General features: G+C 33.7%; 3 protein-coding genes across 8 annotated transcripts; 2 read left to right on the forward strand and 1 right to left on the reverse strand.

Annotated features, from left to right (window-relative positions):
- On the forward strand, positions 693-3,976 carry LOC109334610 (probable receptor-like protein kinase At1g30570). The gene has a single exon (XM_019570474.1). It carries the CDS (start codon positions 1,212-1,214, stop codon positions 3,738-3,740), a length of 2,529 nt encoding a protein of 842 aa, XP_019426019.1. The 5' UTR covers positions 693-1,211; the 3' UTR covers positions 3,741-3,976.
- On the forward strand, positions 9,385-20,823 carry LOC109334354 (probable LRR receptor-like serine/threonine-protein kinase At4g20940). 6 transcript variants are annotated; one of them, XM_019570083.1, is made up of 5 exons: positions 9,385-9,656; positions 9,968-11,341; positions 11,451-12,886; positions 19,663-19,777; positions 20,046-20,823. In XM_019570083.1, exons 2-5 carry the CDS (start codon positions 10,279-10,281, stop codon positions 20,624-20,626), a joined length of 3,195 nt encoding a protein of 1,064 aa, XP_019425628.1. In that variant the 5' UTR covers positions 9,385-9,656; positions 9,968-10,278; the 3' UTR covers positions 20,627-20,823. The 6 variants fall into 6 exon arrangements, with proteins under 6 accessions (XP_019425628.1, XP_019425630.1, XP_019425631.1 ...); XM_019570085.1 differs by having other exon boundaries at positions 9,973-11,341; XM_019570086.1 differs by having other exon boundaries at positions 10,012-11,341.
- LOC109334356 (probable 3-hydroxyisobutyrate dehydrogenase, mitochondrial) lies at positions 20,722-24,433 on the reverse strand. The gene is made up of 10 exons (XM_019570087.1): positions 24,167-24,433; positions 23,741-23,829; positions 23,404-23,518; positions 22,617-22,767; positions 22,434-22,516; positions 22,099-22,194; positions 21,878-22,020; positions 21,552-21,636; positions 21,179-21,258; positions 20,722-21,107 (listed from the first exon to the last, which is right to left on the reverse strand). Exons 1-10 carry the CDS (start codon positions 24,338-24,340, stop codon positions 21,011-21,013), a joined length of 1,113 nt encoding a protein of 370 aa, XP_019425632.1. The 5' UTR covers positions 24,341-24,433; the 3' UTR covers positions 20,722-21,010.

Below are 25,073 nucleotides of genomic sequence, written 5' to 3' on the forward strand. Positions count from 1 at the left end.
TTCATTATAGTGACATTTATTGAAAGAACTAATAATAAATCCTTACACATAGAGAGTGATATGATACTTTTGATTTGATTGTACAAACAAAAATTAGTCAACTTAAAGTAAGTACAATGTACAAATGTTTCAGAAGGTTTAATTGTTGTGTGGACACTGAGTTGAAAATTGAGCAACTTTTATGAGTATAGTGTAAAAGTGATTTAGAGACTTATAGTGATGTAAGTGAAATTTGTTGAATCTCTTCTACATTACTCTTGTCTACATTATATTAACTGAAAGTCTTTCAAGCTGAATGAGTTTGTGAGGAAGGAGAACATTTTGCAGGAAAAAAATTTGTAGAGAGATTTAAAAAACTTCCATTTGGTTTTATAAATCATTTGAAATTATATAATTGTTATTCCGTTATCCTATGAGTAATACACTAATATTTTTTGGAGTGCGGCTGCCACTCTTAATAAGTATCGTTCAAAATAATTAAACTATTGATATTTTAATCTTTCTAGATCTGGTAGAACTTTATACTACTAAGCTAAGGTAATAACATTGTTTTTGTTTTTATAATAAAGTGATGTATTATATGAAAGGATATTTGTAAATTTGAAGCTGTTACCAATAATAATAATAGAACAGTTAGAAGAGAAAACAATAAAGTAGGAATTAAATAGTGTCAGATTCTTGGCTTCTACTAAAAGATACAAAACCAAGAATAGATCAAATTAAACTTTTCCTATCTGTTTCCAACCATACCTCATGTTCTTATTTCCTTTGTTTCTTTATTCACAAATACCACATTTTGATTAACATTTCTCATTTTTCCTTATCACTGGTGAGTAAAGTTGTTGTCTTTTTTTGTTGTCAATCATAATCTTGTGTTGTCATTTTTTTCTTCATTATTTGGTTCCTAATCATTCAAGTTTGGATCTGTGAATTTCCTTGTGTGTGTATGTGGAAAAGGGACATTCATATATGCCTTAGAAGGTTATAAAGGATGAAACTTTGATGAATGCTTCTGAATCTGTATGTATTCTTATGGTTTGTTGAACTTTATTTCCTTGTTCAAGATCTTATAGAAGAAGTTATTTTTGTGATTGGTTTTGCATTCTTCATTTCTCTGTGCTTTTTTTTGCTACCCCTTTTGCAAATTTTGCTTTTTTTTCCCTCAGAAGATAATTCAAAGGTTTTATTATTGTTTTGGGGTTAGAGTCATTATGAGGAAGGTCCTTGGGAAGGGACTCTTTATTGTAGTGATTTTGGTAATAATAGTCTCAGTCACAGTGAGTATTGTAGAGGCTCAATCAAAGTCTTTTCTCATAGATTGTGGTTCAAATTCTTCTGTAAATGTTGATGGTAGAAAATGGGTTGGGGACATGGCCCCTAATAATAATGTCACACTCAGTTCATCTGGTTTTGTTGTTTCCACTTCTACATTAAGTGGAAATTCAATATATGACCCTCTCTACAAAACAGCTAGAATCTTCACAAGCTATTTAAATTACACAATCAAAGGAGTTAAGGGAAACTATTTTGTTAGGTTCCATTTCTGCCCCTTTGTGAATGAGGACTATAATCTGAATAAGTCCTCCTTTGGTGTTGTGGCCAATGGTATGAAAGTATTGTCGGAGTTCAATGTTCCGTTAGAGATATCTGATGAGAATATGGAATTGCAGAAGTCTGGAAAGAATTCTAGTTCATTTTTCTTGGTTAAGGAGTATGTTATGGCTATCAATGTGGATACACTTGTGATTGAGTTTGTTCCATCTGGAAGCTCATTTGGTTTCATCAATGCCATTGAGATTGTTTCGTTTGTGGACGAGCTTTTTCCTGGCTCAGTCGGCAAAGTTGGTGGTGGAAACTTGAATTTGACTGGACGTTCGATGGAGACTATGTATAGGTTGAATGTTGGTGGTTCTAAGATTCAGTCCAATCAGGATCCTGATCTTTGGAGAACTTGGGAAGTGGATTCTAGCCATATGATCACAGCAAATGCTGGCTCTGGAGTTAAGAACACTTCTAATATTACATATGCTTCCGTGAACGATACTTCAATGGCTCCTCTCCTTGTGTATGAAACTGCAAGGGCAATGACTAACAATGAAGTCTTGGAGAAGAGATTTAATATGTCATGGAAATTTGAAGTGGATCCGGATTTTGATTATTTGGTCCGGTTGCATTTCTGTGAGCTGGTTTATGATAAGGCAAACGAGAGAATTTTCAGGATCTACATAAATAACAGGACAGCTGCAGATAATTTTGATGTTTACGTACGAGCAGGAGGGATGAATAAAGCATATCACCAGGATTATTTTGATTCCTTGTCGTCGAAGATTGACACACTTTGGGTTCAACTCGGTCCTGACACAGCTGCTGGTGCTGCAGGAACTGATGCTCTCTTGAATGGACTAGAGGTTTTCAAGCTTAGCAAAAACGGGAATCTTGCATCTGTACAGAGATATGACTCAGCTGACAATGCAACAAGCAAATCAAAGGGAAAAGTTCTTTGGGTAGGAATTGGAGCAGGTGTAGCTTCTGCATTGGTACTTGCTATTGTGATTGTTCTTGTTTTATGTTTCTGCAGAAGCCGAAGGAAAGCATCAACTGATACAAAAAATAACCCTCCGGGATGGCGACCATTGTTCCTGTACGGGGCTGCTCTTAACAGCACTGTGGGTGCCAAGGGATCAGCAGGAACTCAAAAGGCATATGGATCTATGGCCTCAACCAGAGTTGGCAAAAAGTTTACACTGGCAGAAATTAATGCTGCTACTAAAAACTTTGATGAGAGTTTGATAATTGGGGTTGGAGGTTTCGGTAAGGTGTATAAGGGAGAGATTGATGATGGTGTCCTTGCTGCAATCAAGAGAGCCAACCCACAGTCCGAGCAAGGTCTGACTGAATTCGAGACAGAAATTGATATGCTCTCCAAACTCAGGCATAGGCATCTAGTGTCCTTGATTGGTTTCTGTGAAGAGAAAAATGAAATGATTTTGGTTTATGAGTATATGGCAAATGGAACTCTTAGAAGTCATCTATTCGGCAGTGATCTCCCCCCATTAAGTTGGAAGCAACGTCTAGAAGCGTGCATCGGCGCTGCAAGAGGACTTCACTACCTTCATACAGGAGCGGACCGTGGAATAATACACAGGGATGTCAAGACAACCAATATATTGCTAGATGAGAATTTTGTTGCCAAAATGGCTGATTTTGGTTTATCAAAAGATGGACCTGCTTTGGACCATACTCATGTTAGTACAGCTGTGAAAGGAAGTTTCGGCTATCTAGACCCCGAATACTTTCGACGACAACAGTTGACCGAGAAATCAGATGTTTACTCTTTTGGAGTGGTGTTGTTTGAATGTGCTTGTGCAAGAGCTGTTATAAATCCTACCTTGCCTAGGGATCAGATCAACCTTGCAGAATGGGCAATGAGATGGCAAAAGCAAAAATCACTTGAGACAATTATAGACCCTCATCTTAGAGGAACCTATTGCCCTGAATCCTTGACCAAGTTTGGGGAGATAGCTGAAAAATGTCTTGCCGATGATGGGAAGAGCCGGCCAACGATGGGGGAGGTGTTATGGCACTTGGAGTATGTCTTGCAGCTACATGAAGCTTGGCTAAATATGCACAACTCAGAAACTTCTTTCTCAAGTAATCAAGTTTTGAAAGTTGAAGGACTAGAAGTTTTGCATGAGCCTTCAAGTGAAGATGAAGAAGATGCCTTAAATCTCAAAGAGTAAGTGATTTGAATGCTATCAATGACACCATTCAAGAACCATGACCTTTATAACTAATGTCCTTTACATATTCTTTCAATTTCTTTTATTGAATTTATGTTCATTATTACTATTTTTACATCTGATTCTTGTCTACATGGTAGTGTAATTGAGTAAATTATCAACATTTTGTCTTTATTTTTCCCCCAACATTTGTGAAATGGTTTGATGTTGTATTAAGTTGGCATTTTATTTTGCAAGTCTAACAGAAGGGTGGGGCTATTAGCACTCCAATATGCTTATTGACACTCCTATTTTTTAAGCAATATGGCTTTTTTTTTACTCTTTCTTTTATTTCATTGTGCTAGTTCTATATTGATTGGCTGCAACTAATTTTATTTATTTATTTTGGTTTACTCAACTCAATGATTTTAACTTCATTTGGTGGTGTTAGACATTTTGTTGTTTTTGACTACTTGATATTAGGCGTGAGCAAGACCAGACCCTGCACGCTTACTCAGTTTGGTCTGATCATGAATTGGGTCTTATTGGGTTTAGGGTCGGATTTGGATTAAAAAATTAGACCATAAAATATTTAGGGTCGGGTAGGGGATAAACATGATATCTCTAATTTTTTCAATTTTGTATAGAATAAGGACATCTTTTTAGTTGAAATTATCATTGATTATCTAATTTTTTATCATATATATCATTAACAATATATACACATATATCATTTTATATGTTAAATTACATATACATAATAATAAGTAAAATAATGAGAAGTCTTTATCTAAAAGACTTATCAATTATATTTAATCGGGTCTAGGGTCGGAGTCGGATTAGAAGGTTGTCTCAGTCGATATTTGAGGTCAGGTTAACTTCGAGTCTAGAGTCGGGTAAGGGACAAGCCTTACCCGCCCATGCTCACCCATACTTGATATCACAATATTGTTTTTTATTGTTCTATATTGTTTTTTCGAAATGTTTGATTCCTAAGAATGATACTTGTTTGGAGGGATAACCACACTACGAAAGAGTTTAGTTCTTTATTCATAGAGTAAAATGATACCATTTGTAGAACAAAAAAACAATATTAATTTTGAAATTAATCTAGTATTATTTTTATTTAGTGATTTTAAATTTAAACATAGCACTTAAACTGTTATTTTTAATTTTGTTATTTATAAATTACCAAGAAATCTTGTTGGTGATTTATATGGTTGGCATGCAACCATATTTTAAACATTGTCCTATGCGACATTTAAAAATGATAATGCATAGATTTTAATAAAGAGGATGATCAAGAATAATTTAGTTAAACAATTTTTTAGTTAATTCATCTTAAATTTTACCTAAAGTGTACCACTCCCCTTTCCTAATTTTTTCTACATCATTTAAAAAACATAAGTAAAAAAGAAGTGACATTTAATTGTGATTATGTTATATTTACATAACTTTCTCTTGTAACAAATAAAAAAAATGATGCATAAAACACATTTCCATAAAAGTTGTGCATAATACATTTCTCCACATTTTTTAGTATTATATATTAAGTGCTTAGATAATAAAAACTCTTTTTATAAAATAATACTCCAACAATCTGATAAATAAATGTGGTATGCTATTAATTTGAGCCCTTGCTCATTGAATAGAAGGTTATTACTGTAACAGTGGAAATGATTAGGGGTATTCGCGGTTCATTTTTAATCGGTTTTCGATTTTATTTTTGGATTTGAACACTCTTAAAACACGACGACTCTAAGCCCAAAACTACCTTTTGTAGTCAATCATGCTTAAGAAGTGTACTTATTTATCATATTTGGTGTCTTTGTACATTTAATAAAGAGGGTACTTATACTAAATTAATCAATTTAAATAACATATTTTAGTGTGAGTGATAGCCACGATAAAGTGCAGGTTTTAATATTTTGGGTAATTCCTATATTTATATAATATAGTATCTTGCATTGCGAATAGAAATAAGCCAAATAACCATGTTATCAACTAATAAGTTAATTTATCGGTGTAAAGTCTCACTGAATCTTAAAGTTAATAGTTCAATTTCTGTGAGAGATATTTGTTAAGAGGGACAACCACAAATCTCGAAAGAGATTAGTTCCTTACCCAAAAAAGTAAATATATATTTTTTGTACTACAAAAAAGTAACCATGTTATCAAAACAGAATCTAGTGGTCGGAAGGATGATACACTAAACTAGGGGTGTAAGTGGTTCCGGTTTAAACCGCGAAACTGATGGAACCGAACCAAACCAAACCGTAAAATGTGGTTCGGTTCGGTTATTTTTTTAAGGAACCGTTTATGTTCGGCTCGGTTTATGGTTTTAGAAATTTAGGAACCGTTAGAACCGAACCGAACCACGTATTAAAGAAATATATACTAGGGATTAAGCAATAATATTTTTATTATTGTTTAAATTTTTAAACCAATTTTCTAGCTTAAATTATCAATTTTTGTGTGATTGTAGTGTTACATATGTTACGTTACTAAATTGTTATTAAGTTAGTATTATATATGTTATTAGTTACTAAAATGTTTTCTAATGTCTTATGATTTGGAACATATTTTCCAATTTTTGTGATATTGAGTTTGAAACTAACATATATCATATATATTGTTATACATGTATTGTTACATGTGTTACTAATTATGAAATGTAAGGTTATAAATGTAACTATTATATATTTTACTAATTGATATATATGTTACTAATCATGAAGTGTATTGTTATATATGATTCATAATTTTTTATAATAATAGTAGTAGTAATGTTTATCCTTTTATGATAAACAATATATCTTGTAATACATTTTGAATTTTCAATTGATAAAATATTTTTTATATAAAAAGTAAATGTAAAAACCGTGGAACCAAACCGAACTGAACCATTCAAGAGCGGTTTGGTTCGGTTTGGTTCTTATAGTTAAAGTTGCGGTTAATTGAGCGGAACCGAACCATATGTTTTTGATCGGTTCGGTCACTAAAATGCACCAAAAACCAAACCGAACCGAATTTTTACACCCCTACACTAAACGATGTAAGAAAAGGAAAAATTAGCTTAGCAATACTTATGAGTCATTATTATGTGCATTTAGTTAGCTTTTCCCATTACAAATGTGTTTTTTGGAAATTAGTGTAAAAGAAATATACAGTATTATTTGTATTTAAAATTTTATTATATAAAATATGAATAGTAAAAATCTCTTATAGAATAAGTGTATACATATTTTTCAACTTTCTTTTAGTTACTACATATACTTGATGGAGTGAGATAGAGGAGTGAAAAAAAAGTTGAGAAAAAAGGAAAAAAATATAATTATATTTATATTTGAGATATATTTTAAAAATATGTCTGCTTATATTTATGTTTTAAATTTTATGGACTTAATAAAATGAATAAATAAGATTTTAAAAAATATATGTATTTTCCTCTTTAAACAAGTAGGGTTTAAGCTTCCTATATATAAAAAATATTTATTAAAAGAGCTAAAATCAATATATTGCAGTTATTATAAACTAAAAAAAGAGTTATTTTTTGTGGAAGATATGTGATACTAAGAAAAACTAAATAAAGTTTTGAGTAAGTGTTTACTGAATAATAAGTGGCTCAAAATATAGGATTGTTTTGTAATTCTTTATTTTTTTGGGTATGACAATATACTGTCCATTTAAGTCTCCCCTCTTCATTCTGCTGCTGTTCATTCTAATTTTTCTATGATGTATTGAAAATCATAATTTCCCTTGCATGTGAGATGCATCTCTACATGGAGAAAAAAAGATGAAAAATATGTTATTTCTCCATAGAATTAGAAATGGATAATTTATAATAATGGTAATAATGTAAAGATTTATACACAGTTTGTATACGTTCATTATTTATTTATATTATTATATTTAAAAGTCAATAATGATCTAATTTGAGTGATAAATGATATAATAACAATGTAACAAACTTTTACATTGTCGGTGTATATTTTTCTTATCTATTGACCAAAAATAGAAATTAAGGAAATTATTGGGAGATCTTCATTCATGAGCTATATCATTCTTTCATAGGTTTGACCACACACATTAATATAAAACTTTAAGGCATTAAGTCTATATGTCCATTCGTCTATATGCTTTTAACTCATCAACTTTTACGCAATGCAGGACTTCCTCAAGTGAGTAACTCCTCTTTGAATATCGGAAACACTAGAGTTGAGCTCTCTATCTACTTGTGACCACTTGTCGCTTCAATACTTGGTTGATCTGTCAAACCGTCGGTTCTGATACCACTTGTTGGGAAATCTTCATCCACATGCTATGACATTCTTCCCTGAGCTAAGCGAAAGAAATATATAAGTGAGTTTGACACTGCATTTTGACCCAAAACCTTAAGACATTAAGTTTATGAGCCTACTCGCTTATAGGCTCTTCAACTCATTCACTTTTATACAATACAAATATTCTTCATTCACATTTGGAATATCGAATAAAAATAAACATTAGATAAGTAGTTGTAGATGTCACATAGTGAACTCCTAAATTGTTGTTTTGCATTAGCTATTAACTCAACATGTGTTGTGAAGGTGGACATGTAATAGTTACAAATAAACTTGACATACTATGTTATTCAAATCCCATAATCATTTTTTAAGAAAGATTTTACCTTACCATCACCTTCAACCATTAAACAATTAATACCCAAAAGATAATGATAAAAACACAAACAAAACTCTTGTTAAATATTTAAAAAAAAAGAATTAAATGGAAAATTTAAGCTTAGATTTTTAATTTTCATTTAATGCTTAATCAATTTGTTGGTCAACATAATTATCTAAACTGTTCTGAAAAATTAGTTGAGAAATGTCAAAATACAAAATTTTGTGTTGCAATTATAGCTTCCATGCCATGCTTTAGGGCATAGCATTAGGACCCTTGGCCCATGTTACCAACCCCTTAACCCATTACCATTATTCTTCCACCAACTTCACTTCTTCAATTAATTTTTTTTGGAATGAGTGATCAAAACAAGAAACCCTAGTCAAAGGGGTAGTGGTGACTCATCACTCCTACATGGCACATTGTTGACACAGCTTCCAATCCAACCTCTCTTACACAAAAAATATTTAACCCCATCTCAAAAAATCTTTTCACATCCACTATGAAAGTGAAAGATTCTCTACTTTTTTGGCTGGTAAATCCCTAATTTTGCAGGCACCATTTATTTAGCCTCAAAAGGATGTAATAATAAAACTAAAAAAGATAACTTTATCTTAAAACCTTTCACAAATTAACAATTCAGGTTTTTGTTTTAAAGGTTATTCATTGTCACATGCTAAAAAGACACACTTAAAAAAAGGACAAAGGTACTCTTTTTTTAAGGTTATGTTGTCACCCTGCATTAATGTAAAATATTGGGGTTAATTAATTGAATGTGAATCTATGTACCAGTAATGTTAAATTTAAGTATAGTTACTATATTATTCATTCTTTTTTTATATTACTTTTATCATATAAGAGTTAACAATGATCAACGATAAATGATAAATAATATAATAATATTATAAAAAACTCTTTGCATAAATCTTTTTCTCTAATTAACTTTATATCATAATCTAAGTTTTTTTACAACTTTACTAAAACAAATTAACACTCCTTTTTGGGTTGAAAAAAAGACCTTCATCCTTCAATCTAAGCTTTGAAGAACCAAAAATAAATTATGGGTCCATTTCCCTTTATTGCACTGTGGATGTCAATTTGGGTACTCATTCTTCTTTCCTCCACTAGTTGTTTGTAGCTGCATTAACTTCTAGAGTTTCTGAAGTTCTAATCTTTGTATTAAGCTCTAACTTCTGCTTCTAAAGTTTGATACTTGGTGGTAGTGGACTAGTGGTTTATGCTGAAGTCTACATTGTGCTAAAGAAAGTGGTTTAGGTAAGAAAGTTTGTATTTTTATGTGTTCAGATCTCTGAAACCTCACTCATTGTGTCTGGTTCATTTAAGTGCATTGATGTTTTTGTTTACACTGTGCAAGTGGTTGTCTCTTCTTATTTCTTAACCTGCATTGCACTCCTAAATTATTATTATTAGGAAAAAAAATTCTCTTGAAGAATCTATTTTCCCATCATTTGGTGTTTGTAAAGCATAAATTTTCTGTCTTGGTGAAAAATTTGATTTTTTTTAATAATTTTTCAAAATCTAGTTTTGGGTTTATAATTTCTTATAATATGCTTTCTTTTTTTAAGGGTAGGTAGCTGGTGGTTCTGAAGAATGGTTGATGCTTCTGTAGGTTTTGGATGTAAATATGTCCTTCACTTAGTGTGGATTGAGGAGCTTAAGGACCTAAGTTCTCTTCTTTTTTGGAGGTTGAGCTTGATTCTACTCTAAGTTGGTGCTTTCTTTTAAAAGGGTATCATGGCATCTAAATTGTACTTCTTTGTTGGTGGGTTTGGAAAGTAGCTCCTATCATTTGAAGTATAAGATTGAAAGTTCCTTTTCTTTTTTCACTTGAGTGTGAACCACACATAGCTAAACATTGATATATTCATAGAACAAAATGAAGCTCTTTAGCCTTTTAGTGTTATCATTATCTTTCTTCTCAGTTATGGGGCAGTTACCATCACAGGACATTTTAGCATTGCTGGAATTTAAGAAAGGCATAAGGCATGACCCTACTGGTTATGTTCTCAATTCCTGGAATGAGGAATCCATTGACTTTGATGGATGCCCATCTTCATGGAATGGAGTTCTATGTAATGGCGGTAACGTTGCGGGCGTTGTCCTTGATAACCTCGGTCTCTCTGCTGATGCTGATTTGAGTGTTTTTTCAAACCTCACAAAGCTTGTGAAGCTATCCATGTCCAACAATCTCATATCAGGAAATGTACCTGACAACATTGGTACTTTCGAAAGCCTTCAATTCCTGGATATCTCGAATAACCTCTTTTCTTCATCCTTACCATCGGGAATTGGTAACTTAGGTAGTTTGCAGAATCTGTCATTGGCTGGAAATAACTTCGCTGGCCTAATTCCTGACACTATTTCAAAAATGGCTTCTGTCCAGTCCTTGGACTTGAGCCGTAACTCCTTTTCTGGAGCAATGCCAGCATCATTGACTAAGCTGAAAAGCTTGGTATCTCTTAACTTGTCCCATAACAGCTTCACTGGGAAAATTCCCGAAGGTTTTGCACTGATGTCTACTCTTGAAAAACTTGACTTGCATGGGAATATGCTCGATGGTCATTTAGATGCCGAATTTATTCTTTTATCTAGAGCCAGTTACGTCGATTTCAGTGATAATAGGCTAGTGAGTTCTGATTCCCAGAGGCAGAAGTTTCTACCGCAGATATCTGAAAGTATTAAGCATCTAAATCTAAGTCATAACTTGCTAACCGGGACATTGGTTAGTGGAGCCGAGCAACCAGTTTTTGAAAACTTGAAGGTGTTGGACCTCAGCTACAATAATTTGGATGGAGAATTGCCTGGCTTTGATTTTGTTTATGATCTCCAGGTCCTTAAGCTTAGCAGCAACAGATTTTCAGGATTTATTCCTGATGGCCTACTAAAAGGAGACTCTTTGGTTTTAACCGAACTGGATTTGAGTGCCAACAATCTCTCAGGTAGAAAGCCACTTCCACTTTTTCTTTTAAAAAACCCGTCTTATTTTACTAGTCCTTACTCCTTAGCCTCAATTACTATTCGTCTATTAATATTTATGTTGTCTTTCAGGGCCACTAAGTATAATTACATCAACGACGCTGCATTTTCTTAATCTCTCGTCAAATGGATTTACCGGTGATCTGCCGCTTCTGACTGGAAGCTGTGCTGTACTTGATCTGTCAAACAACAAATTTGAAGGAAATTTAACGAGGATGGTGAAATGGGGGAACATAGAATATCTTGATCTCAGTGTGAATCATTTAACAGGGAGCATCCCTGAGGCAACTCCTCAATTTTTGAGATTGAATTATTTGAATCTGTCACATAATTCTCTTAGCAGCTTCCTCCCGAGAATCATAACACAGTATCCAAAGCTTAGAGTGCTTGACATTAGTTTCAACCAGTTAGGTGGACTACTTCTAGCTGATCTGCTCGCAATGCCTACTTTGCACGAGCTCCACCTTGAAAATAATATGATCTCTGGCAGCATTAATTTATCGTCTCCTTCTGGTCATTCCAATCTTCAAATTCTCGACCTTTCTCACAACCGGTTTAATGGCTATTTTCCTGACCAGTTTGGGTCATTAACTGGCATGAAAGTTCTCAACATCGCTGGAAATAATTTTTCTGGCTCTCTTCCAACCACTATTGCTGACATGATTTCACTCGAAACCTTGGATATGTCAGAGAATCACTTCACTGGTCCTCTACCAAATAACATGCCGAATGGCCTCAACAACTTTAATGTTTCACAAAATGATCTGTCTGGAGTTGTTCCAGAAGATCTTAGAAAGTTCACTAGTTCTTCTTTCTTTCCAGGGAATGCTAAGTTACATTTTCCAAATGGTCCTCCTGGATCAACCGCTTCGTCACCTGAAAGTTCCAAGAGGAAACATATGAACACTATCGTTAAAGTAATAATTATAGTATCATGTGTGGTTGCTCTCTTCATATTAATCTTGCTTGCTATCTTCATACACTACATACGTATATCAAGATCTTCACCGGAATATGATACAAGTAAAGATATCCATGGACGTGCTCAACCAATCATCTCTGGCCCCATCCCTGTTCGTACATCAGAAAGGGGTGGTGCTTTGGTTGTATCAGCTGAGGACCTTGTGACCTCACGTAAAGGATCACCGTCAGAGGCAATCAGCCCCGATGAAAAAATGGCAGCTGTAACTGGTTTCTCTCCATCTAAAGTCAGCCGCTTTTCGTGGTCACCAGAGTCTGGTGATTCACTTCCTGCTGAAAATCTTGCAAGGCTAGACACAAGATCCCCGGATAGGTTGGTTGGAGAGCTGCATTTTCTTGATGATACAATAGCATTGACACCCGAGGAGCTGTCAAGGGCTCCGGCTGAAGTTTTGGGCAGAAGCAGTCATGGTACTTCTTACAAAGCAACTCTGGACAATGGTTTATTGTTGAGAGTAAAGTGGTTGAGAGAAGGAGTAGCGAAACAGAGAAAAGAATTTGTTAAAGAGATTAAAAAGTTTGCAAACATCAGACAAGGGATTAAGAAATAATATTTTTATTATTGTTTAAATTCTTCAACCAATTTTCTAGCTTAAATTATCAATTTTTGTGTGATTGTAGTGTTACATATGTTACGTTACTAAATTGTTATTAAGTTAGTATTATATATGTTATTAGTTACTAAAATGTTTTCTAATGTCTTATGATTTGGAACATATTTTCCAATTTTTGTGATATTGAGTTTGAAACTAACATATATCATATATATTGTTATACATGTATTGTTACATGTGTTACTAATTATGAAATGTAAGGTTATAAATGTAACTATTATATATTTTACTAATTGATATATATGTTACTAATCATGAAGTGTATTGTTATATATGATTCATAATTTTTTATAATAATAGTAGTAGTAATGTTTATCCTTTTATGATAAACAATATATCTTGTAATACATTTTGAATTTTCAATTGATAAAATATTTTTTATATAAAAAGTAAATGTAAAAACCGTGGAACCAAACCGAACTGAACCATTCAAGAGCGGTTTGGTTCGGTTTGGTTCTTATAGTTAAAGTTGCGGTTAATTGAGCGGAACCGAACCATATGTTTTTGATCGGTTCGGTCACTAAAATGCACCAAAAACCAAACCGAACCGAATTTTTACACCCCTACACTAAACGATGTAAGAAAAGGAAAAATTAGCTTAGCAATACTTATGAGTCATTATTATGTGCATTTAGTTAGCTTTTCCCATTACAAATGTGTTTTTTGGAAATTAGTGTAAAAGAAATATACAGTATTATTTGTATTTAAAATTTTATTATATAAAATATGAATAGTAAAAATCTCTTATAGAATAAGTGTATACATATTTTTCAACTTTCTTTTAGTTACTACATATACTTGATGGAGTGAGATAGAGGAGTGAAAAAAAAGTTGAGAAAAAAGGAAAAAAATATAATTATATTTATATTTGAGATATATTTTAAAAATATGTCTGCTTATATTTATGTTTTAAATTTTATGGACTTAATAAAATGAATAAATAAGATTTTAAAAAATATATGTATTTTCCTCTTTAAACAAGTAGGGTTTAAGCTTCCTATATATAAAAAATATTTATTAAAAGAGCTAAAATCAATATATTGCAGTTATTATAAACTAAAAAAAGAGTTATTTTTTGTGGAAGATATGTGATACTAAGAAAAACTAAATAAAGTTTTGAGTAAGTGTTTACTGAATAATAAGTGGCTCAAAATATAGGATTGTTTTGTAATTCTTTATTTTTTTGGGTATGACAATATACTGTCCATTTAAGTCTCCCCTCTTCATTCTGCTGCTGTTCATTCTAATTTTTCTATGATGTATTGAAAATCATAATTTCCCTTGCATGTGAGATGCATCTCTACATGGAGAAAAAAAGATGAAAAATATGTTATTTCTCCATAGAATTAGAAATGGATAATTTATAATAATGGTAATAATGTAAAGATTTATACACAGTTTGTATACGTTCATTATTTATTTATATTATTATATTTAAAAGTCAATAATGATCTAATTTGAGTGATAAATGATATAATAACAATGTAACAAACTTTTACATTGTCGGTGTATATTTTTCTTATCTATTGACCAAAAATAGAAATTAAGGAAATTATTGGGAGATCTTCATTCATGAGCTATATCATTCTTTCATAGGTTTGACCACACACATTAATATAAAACTTTAAGGCATTAAGTCTATATGTCCATTCGTCTATATGCTTTTAACTCATCAACTTTTACGCAATGCAGGACTTCCTCAAGTGAGTAACTCCTCTTTGAATATCGGAAACACTAGAGTTGAGCTCTCTATCTACTTGTGACCACTTGTCGCTTCAATACTTGGTTGATCTGTCAAACCGTCGGTTCTGATACCACTTGTTGGGAAATCTTCATCCACATGCTATGACATTCTTCCCTGAGCTAAGCGAAAGAAATATATAAGTGAGTTTGACACTGCATTTTGACCCAAAACCTTAAGACATTAAGTTTATGAGCCTACTCGCTTATAGGCTCTTCAACTCATTCACTTTTATACAATACAAATATTCTTCATTCACATTTGGAATATCGAATAAAAATAAACATTAGATAAGTAGTTGTAGATGTCACATAGTGAACTCCTAAATTGTTGTTTTGCATTAGCTATTAACTCAACATGTGTTGTGAAGGTGGACATGTAATAGTTACAAATAAACTTGACATACTATGTTATTCAAATCCCATAATCATTTTTTAAGAAAGATTTTACCTTACCATCACCTTCAACCATTAAACAATTAATACCCAAAAGATAATGATAAAAACACAAACAAAACTCTTGTTAAATATTTAAAAAAAAAGAATTAAATGGAAAATTTAAGCTTAGATTTTTAATTTTCATTTAATGCTTAATCAATTTGTTGGTCAACATAATTATCTAAACTGTTCTGAAAAATTAGTTGAGAAATGTCAAAATACAAAATTTTGTGTTGCAATTATAGCTTCCATGCCATGCTTTAGGGCATAGCATTAGGACCCTTGGCCCATGTTACCAACCCCTTAACCCATTACCATTATTCTTCCACCAACTTCACTTCTTCAATTAATTTTTTTTGGAATGAGTGATCAAAACAAGAAACCCTAGTCAAAGGGGTAGTGGTGACTCATCACTCCTACATGGCACATTGTTGACACAGCTTCCAATCCAACCTCTCTTACACAAAAAATATTTAACCCCATCTCAAAAAATCTTTTCACATCCACTATGAAAGTGAAAGATTCTCTACTTTTTTGGCTGGTAAATCCCTAATTTTGCAGGCACCATTTATTTAGCCTCAAAAGGATGTAATAATAAAACTAAAAAAGATAACTTTATCTTAAAACCTTTCACAAATTAACAATTCAGGTTTTTGTTTTAAAGGTTATTCATTGTCACATGCTAAAAAGACACACTTAAAAAAAGGACAAAGGTACTCTTTTTTTAAGGTTATGTTGTCACCCTGCATTAATGTAAAATATTGGGGTTAATTAATTGAATGTGAATCTATGTACCAGTAATGTTAAATTTAAGTATAGTTACTATATTATTCATTCTTTTTTTATATTACTTTTATCATATAAGAGTTAACAATGATCAACGATAAATGATAAATAATATAATAATATTATAAAAAACTCTTTGCATAAATCTTTTTCTCTAATTAACTTTATATCATAATCTAAGTTTTTTTACAACTTTACTAAAACAAATTAACACTCCTTTTTGGGTTGAAAAAAAGACCTTCATCCTTCAATCTAAGCTTTGAAGAACCAAAAATAAATTATGGGTCCATTTCCCTTTATTGCACTGTGGATGTCAATTTGGGTACTCATTCTTCTTTCCTCCACTAGTTGTTTGTAGCTGCATTAACTTCTAGAGTTTCTGAAGTTCTAATCTTTGTATTAAGCTCTAACTTCTGCTTCTAAAGTTTGATACTTGGTGGTAGTGGACTAGTGGTTTATGCTGAAGTCTACATTGTGCTAAAGAAAGTGGTTTAGGTAAGAAAGTTTGTATTTTTATGTGTTCAGATCTCTGAAACCTCACTCATTGTGTCTGGTTCATTTAAGTGCATTGATGTTTTTGTTTACACTGTGCAAGTGGTTGTCTCTTCTTATTTCTTAACCTGCATTGCACTCCTAAATTATTATTATTAGGAAAAAAAATTCTCTTGAAGAATCTATTTTCCCATCATTTGGTGTTTGTAAAGCATAAATTTTCTGTCTTGGTGAAAAATTTGATTTTTTTTAATAATTTTTCAAAATCTAGTTTTGGGTTTATAATTTCTTATAATATGCTTTCTTTTTTTAAGGGTAGGTAGCTGGTGGTTCTGAAGAATGGTTGATGCTTCTGTAGGTTTTGGATGTAAATATGTCCTTCACTTAGTGTGGATTGAGGAGCTTAAGGACCTAAGTTCTCTTCTTTTTTGGAGGTTGAGCTTGATTCTACTCTAAGTTGGTGCTTTCTTTTAAAAGGGTATCATGGCATCTAAATTGTACTTCTTTGTTGGTGGGTTTGGAAAGTAGCTCCTATCATTTGAAGTATAAGATTGAAAGTTCCTTTTCTTTTTTCACTTGAGTGTGAACCACACATAGCTAAACATTGATATATTCATAGAACAAAATGAAGCTCTTTAGCCTTTTAGTGTTATCATTATCTTTCTTCTCAGTTATGGGGCAGTTACCATCACAGGACATTTTAGCATTGCTGGAATTTAAGAAAGGCATAAGGCATGACCCTACTGGTTATGTTCTCAATTCCTGGAATGAGGAATCCATTGACTTTGATGGATGCCCATCTTCATGGAATGGAGTTCTATGTAATGGCGGTAACGTTGCGGGCGTTGTCCTTGATAACCTCGGTCTCTCTGCTGATGCTGATTTGAGTGTTTTTTCAAACCTCACAAAGCTTGTGAAGCTATCCATGTCCAACAATCTCATATCAGGAAATGTACCTGACAACATTGGTACTTTCGAAAGCCTTCAATTCCTGGATATCTCGAATAACCTCTTTTCTTCATCCTTACCATCGGGAATTGGTAACTTAGGTAGTTTGCAGAATCTGTCATTGGCTGGAAATAACTTCGCTGGCCTAATTCCTGACACTATTTCAAAAATGGCTTCTGTCCAGTCCTTGGACTTGAGCCGTAACTCCTTTTCTGGAGCAATGCCAGCATCATTGACTAAGCTGAAAAGCTTGGTATCTCTTAACTTGTCCCATAACAGCTTCACTGGGAAAATTCCCGAAGGTTTTGCACTGATGTCTACTCTTGAAAAACTTGACTTGCATGGGAATATGCTCGATGGTCATTTAGATGCCGAATTTATTCTTTTATCTAGAGCCAGTTACGTCGATTTCAGTGATAATAGGCTAGTGAGTTCTGATTCCCAGAGGCAGAAGTTTCTACCGCAGATATCTGAAAGTATTAAGCATCTAAATCTAAGTCATAACTTGCTAACCGGGACATTGGTTAGTGGAGCCGAGCAACCAGTTTTTGAAAACTTGAAGGTGTTGGACCTCAGCTACAATAATTTGGATGGAGAATTGCCTGGCTTTGATTTTGTTTATGATCTCCAGGTCCTTAAGCTTAGCAGCAACAGATTTTCAGGATTTATTCCTGATGGCCTACTAAAAGGAGACTCTTTGGTTTTAACCGAACTGGATTTGAGTGCCAACAATCTCTCAGGTAGAAAGCCACTTCCACTTTTTCTTTTAAAAAACCCGTCTTATTTTACTAGTCCTTACTCCTTAGCCTCAATTACTATTCGTCTATTAATATTTATGTTGTCTTTCAGGGCCACTAAGTATAATTACATCAACGACGCTGCATTTTCTTAATCTCTCGTCAAATGGATTTACCGGTGATCTGCCGCTTCTGACTGGAAGCTGTGCTGTACTTGATCTGTCAAACAACAAATTTGAAGGAAATTTAACGAGGATGGTGAAATGGGGGAACATAGAATATCTTGATCTCAGTGTGAATCATTTAACAGGGAGCATCCCTGAGGCAACTCCTCAATTTTTGAGATTGAATTATTTGAATCTGTCACATAATTCTCTTAGCAGCTTCCTCCCGAGAATCATAACACAGTATCCAAAGCTTAGAGTGCTTGACATTAGTTTCAACCAGTTAGGTGGACTACTTCTAGCTGATCTGCTCGCAATGCCTACTTTGCACGAGCTCCACCTTGAAAATAATATGATCTCTGGCAGCATTAATTTATCGTCTCCTTCTGGTCATTCCAATCTTCAAATTCTCGACCTTTCTCACAACCGGTTTAATGGCTATTTTCCTGACCAGTTTGGGTCATTAACTGGCATGAAAGTTCTCAACATCGCTGGAAATAATTTTTCTGGCTCTCTTCCAACCACTATTGCTGACATGATTTCACTCGAAACCTTGGATATGTCAGAGAATCACTTCACTGGTCCTCTACCAAATAACATGCCGAATGGCCTCAACAACTTTAATGTTTCACAAAATGATCTGTCTGGAGTTGTTCCAGAAGATCTTAGAAAGTTCACTAGTTCTTCTTTCTTTCCAGGGAATGCTAAGTTACATTTTCCAAATGGTCCTCCTGGATCAACCGCTTCGTCACCTGAAAGTTCCAAGAGGAAACATATGAACACTATCGTTAAAGTAATAATTATAGTATCATGTGTGGTTGCTCTCTTCATATTAATCTTGCTTGCTATCTTCATACACTACATACGTATATCAAGATCTTCACCGGAATATGATACAAGTAAAGATATCCATGGACGTGCTCAACCAATCATCTCTGGCCCCATCCCTGTTCGTACATCAGAAAGGGGTGGTGCTTTGGTTGTATCAGCTGAGGACCTTGTGACCTCACGTAAAGGATCACCGTCAGAGGCAATCAGCCCCGATGAAAAAATGGCAGCTGTAACTGGTTTCTCTCCATCTAAAGTCAGCCGCTTTTCGTGGTCACCAGAGTCTGGTGATTCACTTCCTGCTGAAAATCTTGCAAGGCTAGACACAAGATCCCCGGATAGGTTGGTTGGAGAGCTGCATTTTCTTGATGATACAATAGCATTGACACCCGAGGAGCTGTCAAGGGCTCCGGCTGAAGTTTTGGGCAGAAGCAGTCATGGTACTTCTTACAAAGCAACTCTGGACAATGGTTTATTGTTGAGAGTAAAGTGGTTGAGAGAAGGAGTAGCGAAACAGAGAAAAGAATTTGTTAAAGAGATTAAAAAGTTTGCAAACATCAGACATCCTAATGTTGTGGGATTGAGAGGATATTATTGGGGCCCTACGCAGCACGAGAAGCTTATTCTTTCAGATTACATCTCACCGGGAAGTCTTGCAAGTTTTCTTTACGGTAATACGTTGACATTCCTTTTTACTATCACCAAACTGCCTCTCTTTATGGTTGCGTGATTTCAACGATGCAGTAGGTGTTAGGATAGATTTTGGTAGCCATGATCTTTTTAATATAATCACAAGATTGTCACTCAAGCACAAGTAGACTATATGCATATCATATTTTCCTGGTGCAGCTAATAAATGTTTCTGAATTATCATTCATCATATCTATTGGTGTTGTTTATCATTTGTCTATATTTGAACTTCCAAATTTTATTTCTCAGATCGGCCAGGAAGAAAAGGTCCACCATTGACATGGGCACAGAGGCTCAAAATAGCAGTTGATGTAGCACGTGGCCTGAACTATCTCCATTTTGATCGTGCCGTTCCTCACGGGAACCTCAAAGCTACAAATGTGTTGCTAGATACAGCTGATATGAATGCGCGTGTTTCTGATTATTGCCTTCACCGACTTATGACTCAGGCTGGTACCGTTGAACAGATTCTTGATGCAGGGGTTTTGGGCTATCGTGCGCCAGAATTAGCTGCTTCCAAGAAACCAATGCCCTCCTTCAAATCCGATGTTTACGCTTTTGGAGTGATACTTTTGGAACTTTTATCTGGAAGGTGCGCTGGTGATGTGATATTTGGAGACGAGGGAGGTGCTGATCTGACCGATTGGATAAGGTTGCGCGTTTCAGAAGGTCGAGGCTCAGAATGTTTTGATGCTACATTGATGTCAGAAATTAGTAATACTGCTGTAGAAAAGGGAATGGAGGTTCTAGGTATAGCCATTCGATGCATTAGATCTGTTTCCGAAAGGCCGGGAATCAAGACTATATACGAAGATCTTTCTTCTATATAGCTGCATTGCACATGCTCTAAATGTTTGAATTTTAACACTTTTTGGGAATTAATGTCTCATTGGTATCCCATATATGTTGAAAGGTTGGTTTTTTCACACTTTTGTATTAACCATTTTTTTGGGTGTAAAAATGGGGCATATGCAAAAAACATGTTCATGGCTTCTGCATAATGGGTTATGACCATATTTGGTTTTGTCTAAAAGTGGAATGTGCTATGAATGATTATTTGTTTGCAAGTAGGCAAGTACTATAGATGAATGAAGTACAAGTTTTTCCTATGCAGTAATCTTATGATGCTAGGACATTGTTATAGAACTGAACATATGTTATATATATATGTAACAGTTTATTACAGTAGATATATATTTAAGCAGCAGCTAAATTTAGTGGTCTTGATTTTCGTCCATTCCAGAGTAATAGTGACGAAATGCACATGAAAAGTCTCTAGCTTCATGACCACCATTGCAGAGCTCACTATATCTGCACAAAACATTGCTTATCATTAAATAAACATTAAATTTAATGGTAAGAGAGCAAGAAAAATGACTTACATCTTTTGAGCTTGTGATGTTAGTGGGTATTTACATTCAGCATGCTTGGCTGATTCTACTGCTAGGTTCAAGTCTTTAACCTGGAACACACCACACACTTAATTTGAGTATAATGGAAATTGGTAATTACTGGTTGGCATAAATTTGGCTTAGTTGTATTATGATGTAATGACTCTTTTCTTACTATATATAATTTCAAATAGTAAGGCTGCAGCGATTCAAATCCTGGAAACAACTTATCTTGCTTGCGGTGATAAGGTTACGTACATTTACCCTCCCAAACCTCACTAAGTGGGAGTCTCGTACACTAGACCACCTTTTTAATATGTAATTTCACATGATAAAAGAATATGTGCAAGTTTAGTATATTTACCATAAGCTTGGATGAAAACCCTCCATTATAATCTCTTGAAGAGGGAACCCCTTCCATCACTCCAGGAACTGGGTTGTAAGCATCACTGCAAATTACTACCTATTAATTTGATAACCAAAATGCCAAAACTAAACCTTCAAAAAAATTCTCTAGAGTTATATGGTATGCGGTAAACATTGTTCACTTGAGTACACAATTGGTCACTTTTTACATTAATTTTATAGGACTTTCTTTATGATGAGTCGGATATGTGGAGCGCGATCAATGAATTCGATACGCAATACGTATGATAAATGAGAGAATTGACAGAGTAAAGATCTGCATACCTGCTCCAACAGCGAGCACTGGAGCAGTTAAATATTTTTGTCAAAGTGGTGGCAGAAACACCAAGAGATTGGCCCAGAGCAAGGGCTTCTGATACTCCTAACATGCTCACAGCCATTGCCAAATTATTGCAGATTTTTGCAGCCTAATAAAAAACCCAAGGCCAAATATTAAGTATGTGACAATTGATAGTGTCAATAACTTCATCCTATATGTAACTTACAGAACCACTTCCTGCTCCTCCACAATATATTGCACTTTTACCCATTGAAAAGAATATTGATTTTGCAGCTACAAATGCTTCCTCAGAGCCACCAACCTGGAAGTTTCATATGTTGTTCATTAGTCAGATTTTGTCACAAAACCCATAACTTTGATGCAACATTCCGTTGCGTGGCCGACAATATTACAACTTTTGTGAATGAACTGATCAGACTTTTCATCCATTGTAAATAAAGTTATGCAAAGATTGTTATCAAATTTACTATCAAACTGAAAACCAATGTATACAGTAGTTTCTGTATACTTTGACTAGGATAGAAAAAACAGTAGCAATACCATAAATGTAAGTGTCCCAGCTTCCGCCGCAATCACACTTCCAGATACCGGAGCTTCCAACTTGGCAGGTGTTTCTTGATCACCTACACAATGTATAATCATTCAGCCCAAGACTAAATCATTCAATATCCTAAATGCTTGAACATAAACATTAGAGGAGGAAGACATTCCTGTTTATGTTACCTTTCTTTTCTTTTAGAGTATACTTAGATATTGTAGCAGAAAGGTTTGTAGATGTTTGTGGATCAATAGTGGATGAATCTATGAATAACCATGGCCTTAAGAGTTTTCCACCATGAAGCAAACCATTTGGTCCAGTGTAAACATCAATTACCTACTTAAATAAGAATGTTATTCTGGCATCAGTAGAAAGTTAAAGAATAATCTTTGGAGCAGTAAGACAATTCATACAAATCAGTAATATGCTTAATGAGATATTTAGGTACACAACTTAGTAAACTACAGATCAGTGTCCAGCAAAGTAACTGTTTACAGTTTAGGGCCTGCTTGAAGATTTTGTTATAATCAAGGGTATTCTCTTATCCTACGGATAAGGAACTAATCTCTTACAGGGTACGTGACTGCCTTCCGAACAAGTGTCGCTCTCAGGAATCAATATGCTTTGGAGATGCCACCATATATATGTAAAACTTAATAGCAGAAAGGATATAATCACACTCCACAGCAATAATTTGATATAAAACCATAATCAGAAGAGGACCATCATAATTCACATCTGAGCTAGTTATCAAAAATGTGAAATCATAATCCGAAGAATAAGAAGTTGTTCGAGGCAAAGCTACAAATAAAAAAGGGTGGCCCAGCGAGACTCTCGCTTAGTGGAGTCTGGAAAAAGTAGATGTACACAACCTTACCTCCGTAAGTGGAGAGACTATTTCCAGGAGGCAAAGCTACAAGTGATGTAATATATTAGCAGGAAAGGAAATGTCATTGGAATGGCCATACTCACATGAGCAGAAGAAGGTAACATTGTAATTATAACATCACTTGCTTCTGAAACTTCATAAGGTGTTTTCTTTGTGGAAACTCCCATCTGAGAGAACTTCTTCAGAACATCAGAGTTTCTGCCATTTTTTTACAAATTCAATTAGCATCATATGCATTCTTCTTAAATTAACAAAATGCACCAACCAAATTATATAAACAGCACAACTAACTCAGATTCCGAAGTATCTATTTCCTATGAATTGTAACTCCAATGAAATGTAAATATTGTAGTACTCTTCATTGGAGTTGAAGAAACAAAAGGAATGATAAGATTCAAGAAAAAAGGCTTAAAACATTACATGTCATAAACTGTGAGTTTGTACCCAGCCTTAACCAAATTAATTGCCATCCGAGATCCCATATTTCCAAGTCCAACGAATCCAACATTCTACAGGGAAATGCCATTTTCCATTACCACCATAATTGTATGCATAGAGAATCAATAAATGAGAAACTGGTTAGCCTTATGCATCTTAATCAATAGCTTATAACCAAAACTTAAAAGTATTCCAGTGTTTTAAATACTCAAAAGGTGAATCTTATAAAGGCAAAATCAGGCACCTAACTAAAATGCTTGATAAGTTGATAGGATAAACAAAAAAGGCATAACAATTGAGAAATGTCAATACCCATTTAAGAAGTAACATGAAAGATGCAAATTTTGCATGTTTTAAGATGATAAGAAGAAGAAAGTGTAATTTTTTATTTATTACAGTGATATATACCTGCAAGTGCTGAGGGATATGGGAAGAAGAGAAAGTGCGGATTGAGAATGATGTAGATGGAGAAGAGAGGAAGAAAGAGTTGGTTTTGGAAAGAGAAAGCAAAGATCTGAACCTGCAAATCACCATAGTTATCCTGCAAGTAAGCAAACAACTAAGGTGGCATGTATCAATCATATGTAGTAGTTGTTGTGTTCTTTGTTTTCTTTTTTGTTAACTAAATTGTCGTTATGTTAGATGATGCTAATTGCTAAGACAGACAAGAGTGCATGATTTTCATTGTTCTTTAGTGTTGGGTAGTCACACATATATAAATATGAGGAGGGATATATTTAGTAAATTTTAAACTTATTCTCAATTCTGAACATCAATTCTATGAACATCGATGATTTTCATTAATTGAAATCATTAATTTTCCTTAGAATTGATAGTAGTTTAAATATATATAAAAAAGAGATCGGATAGGAAATACTCTGGTAGTGCATCCTCACTATAAGTATATATAGAAAAGATCTGATAGGAAATGATTTCATACTTTTTCACTTTGCTTATGTGCTTTGAGATTGAGACCTTTAATATGTCTTCATTCAGATAAGGTTGAATAATATAATAATCATAATAATTAGCAGTGCTTGTAAGATATAACATATTTCTAAATGAAATTATACATAATGGATAAAGACAGAAGGGAACAGAAGAAGAGTGTAATATTTCTCTATCTTTAGTTAATGATTATACAAATTCAATGAGTCAATTATAACTAAATATAAATTAATGAAACTCTTAAAATGAATGTTATGTATACCTTGTTCAGAAGAGAACAAAAGAAGAGTGTAGTATTTGTGTATGATTAGTTAATGATTATATAAATTCAATGTATCATTTACTAGTTAATTATATTAATTTTATT

This window comes from Lupinus angustifolius, chromosome LG19 (genome assembly GCF_001865875.1).
Source record: "Lupinus angustifolius cultivar Tanjil chromosome LG19, LupAngTanjil_v1.0, whole genome shotgun sequence".
NCBI lineage: Eukaryota > Viridiplantae > Streptophyta > Magnoliopsida > Fabales > Fabaceae > Lupinus > Lupinus angustifolius.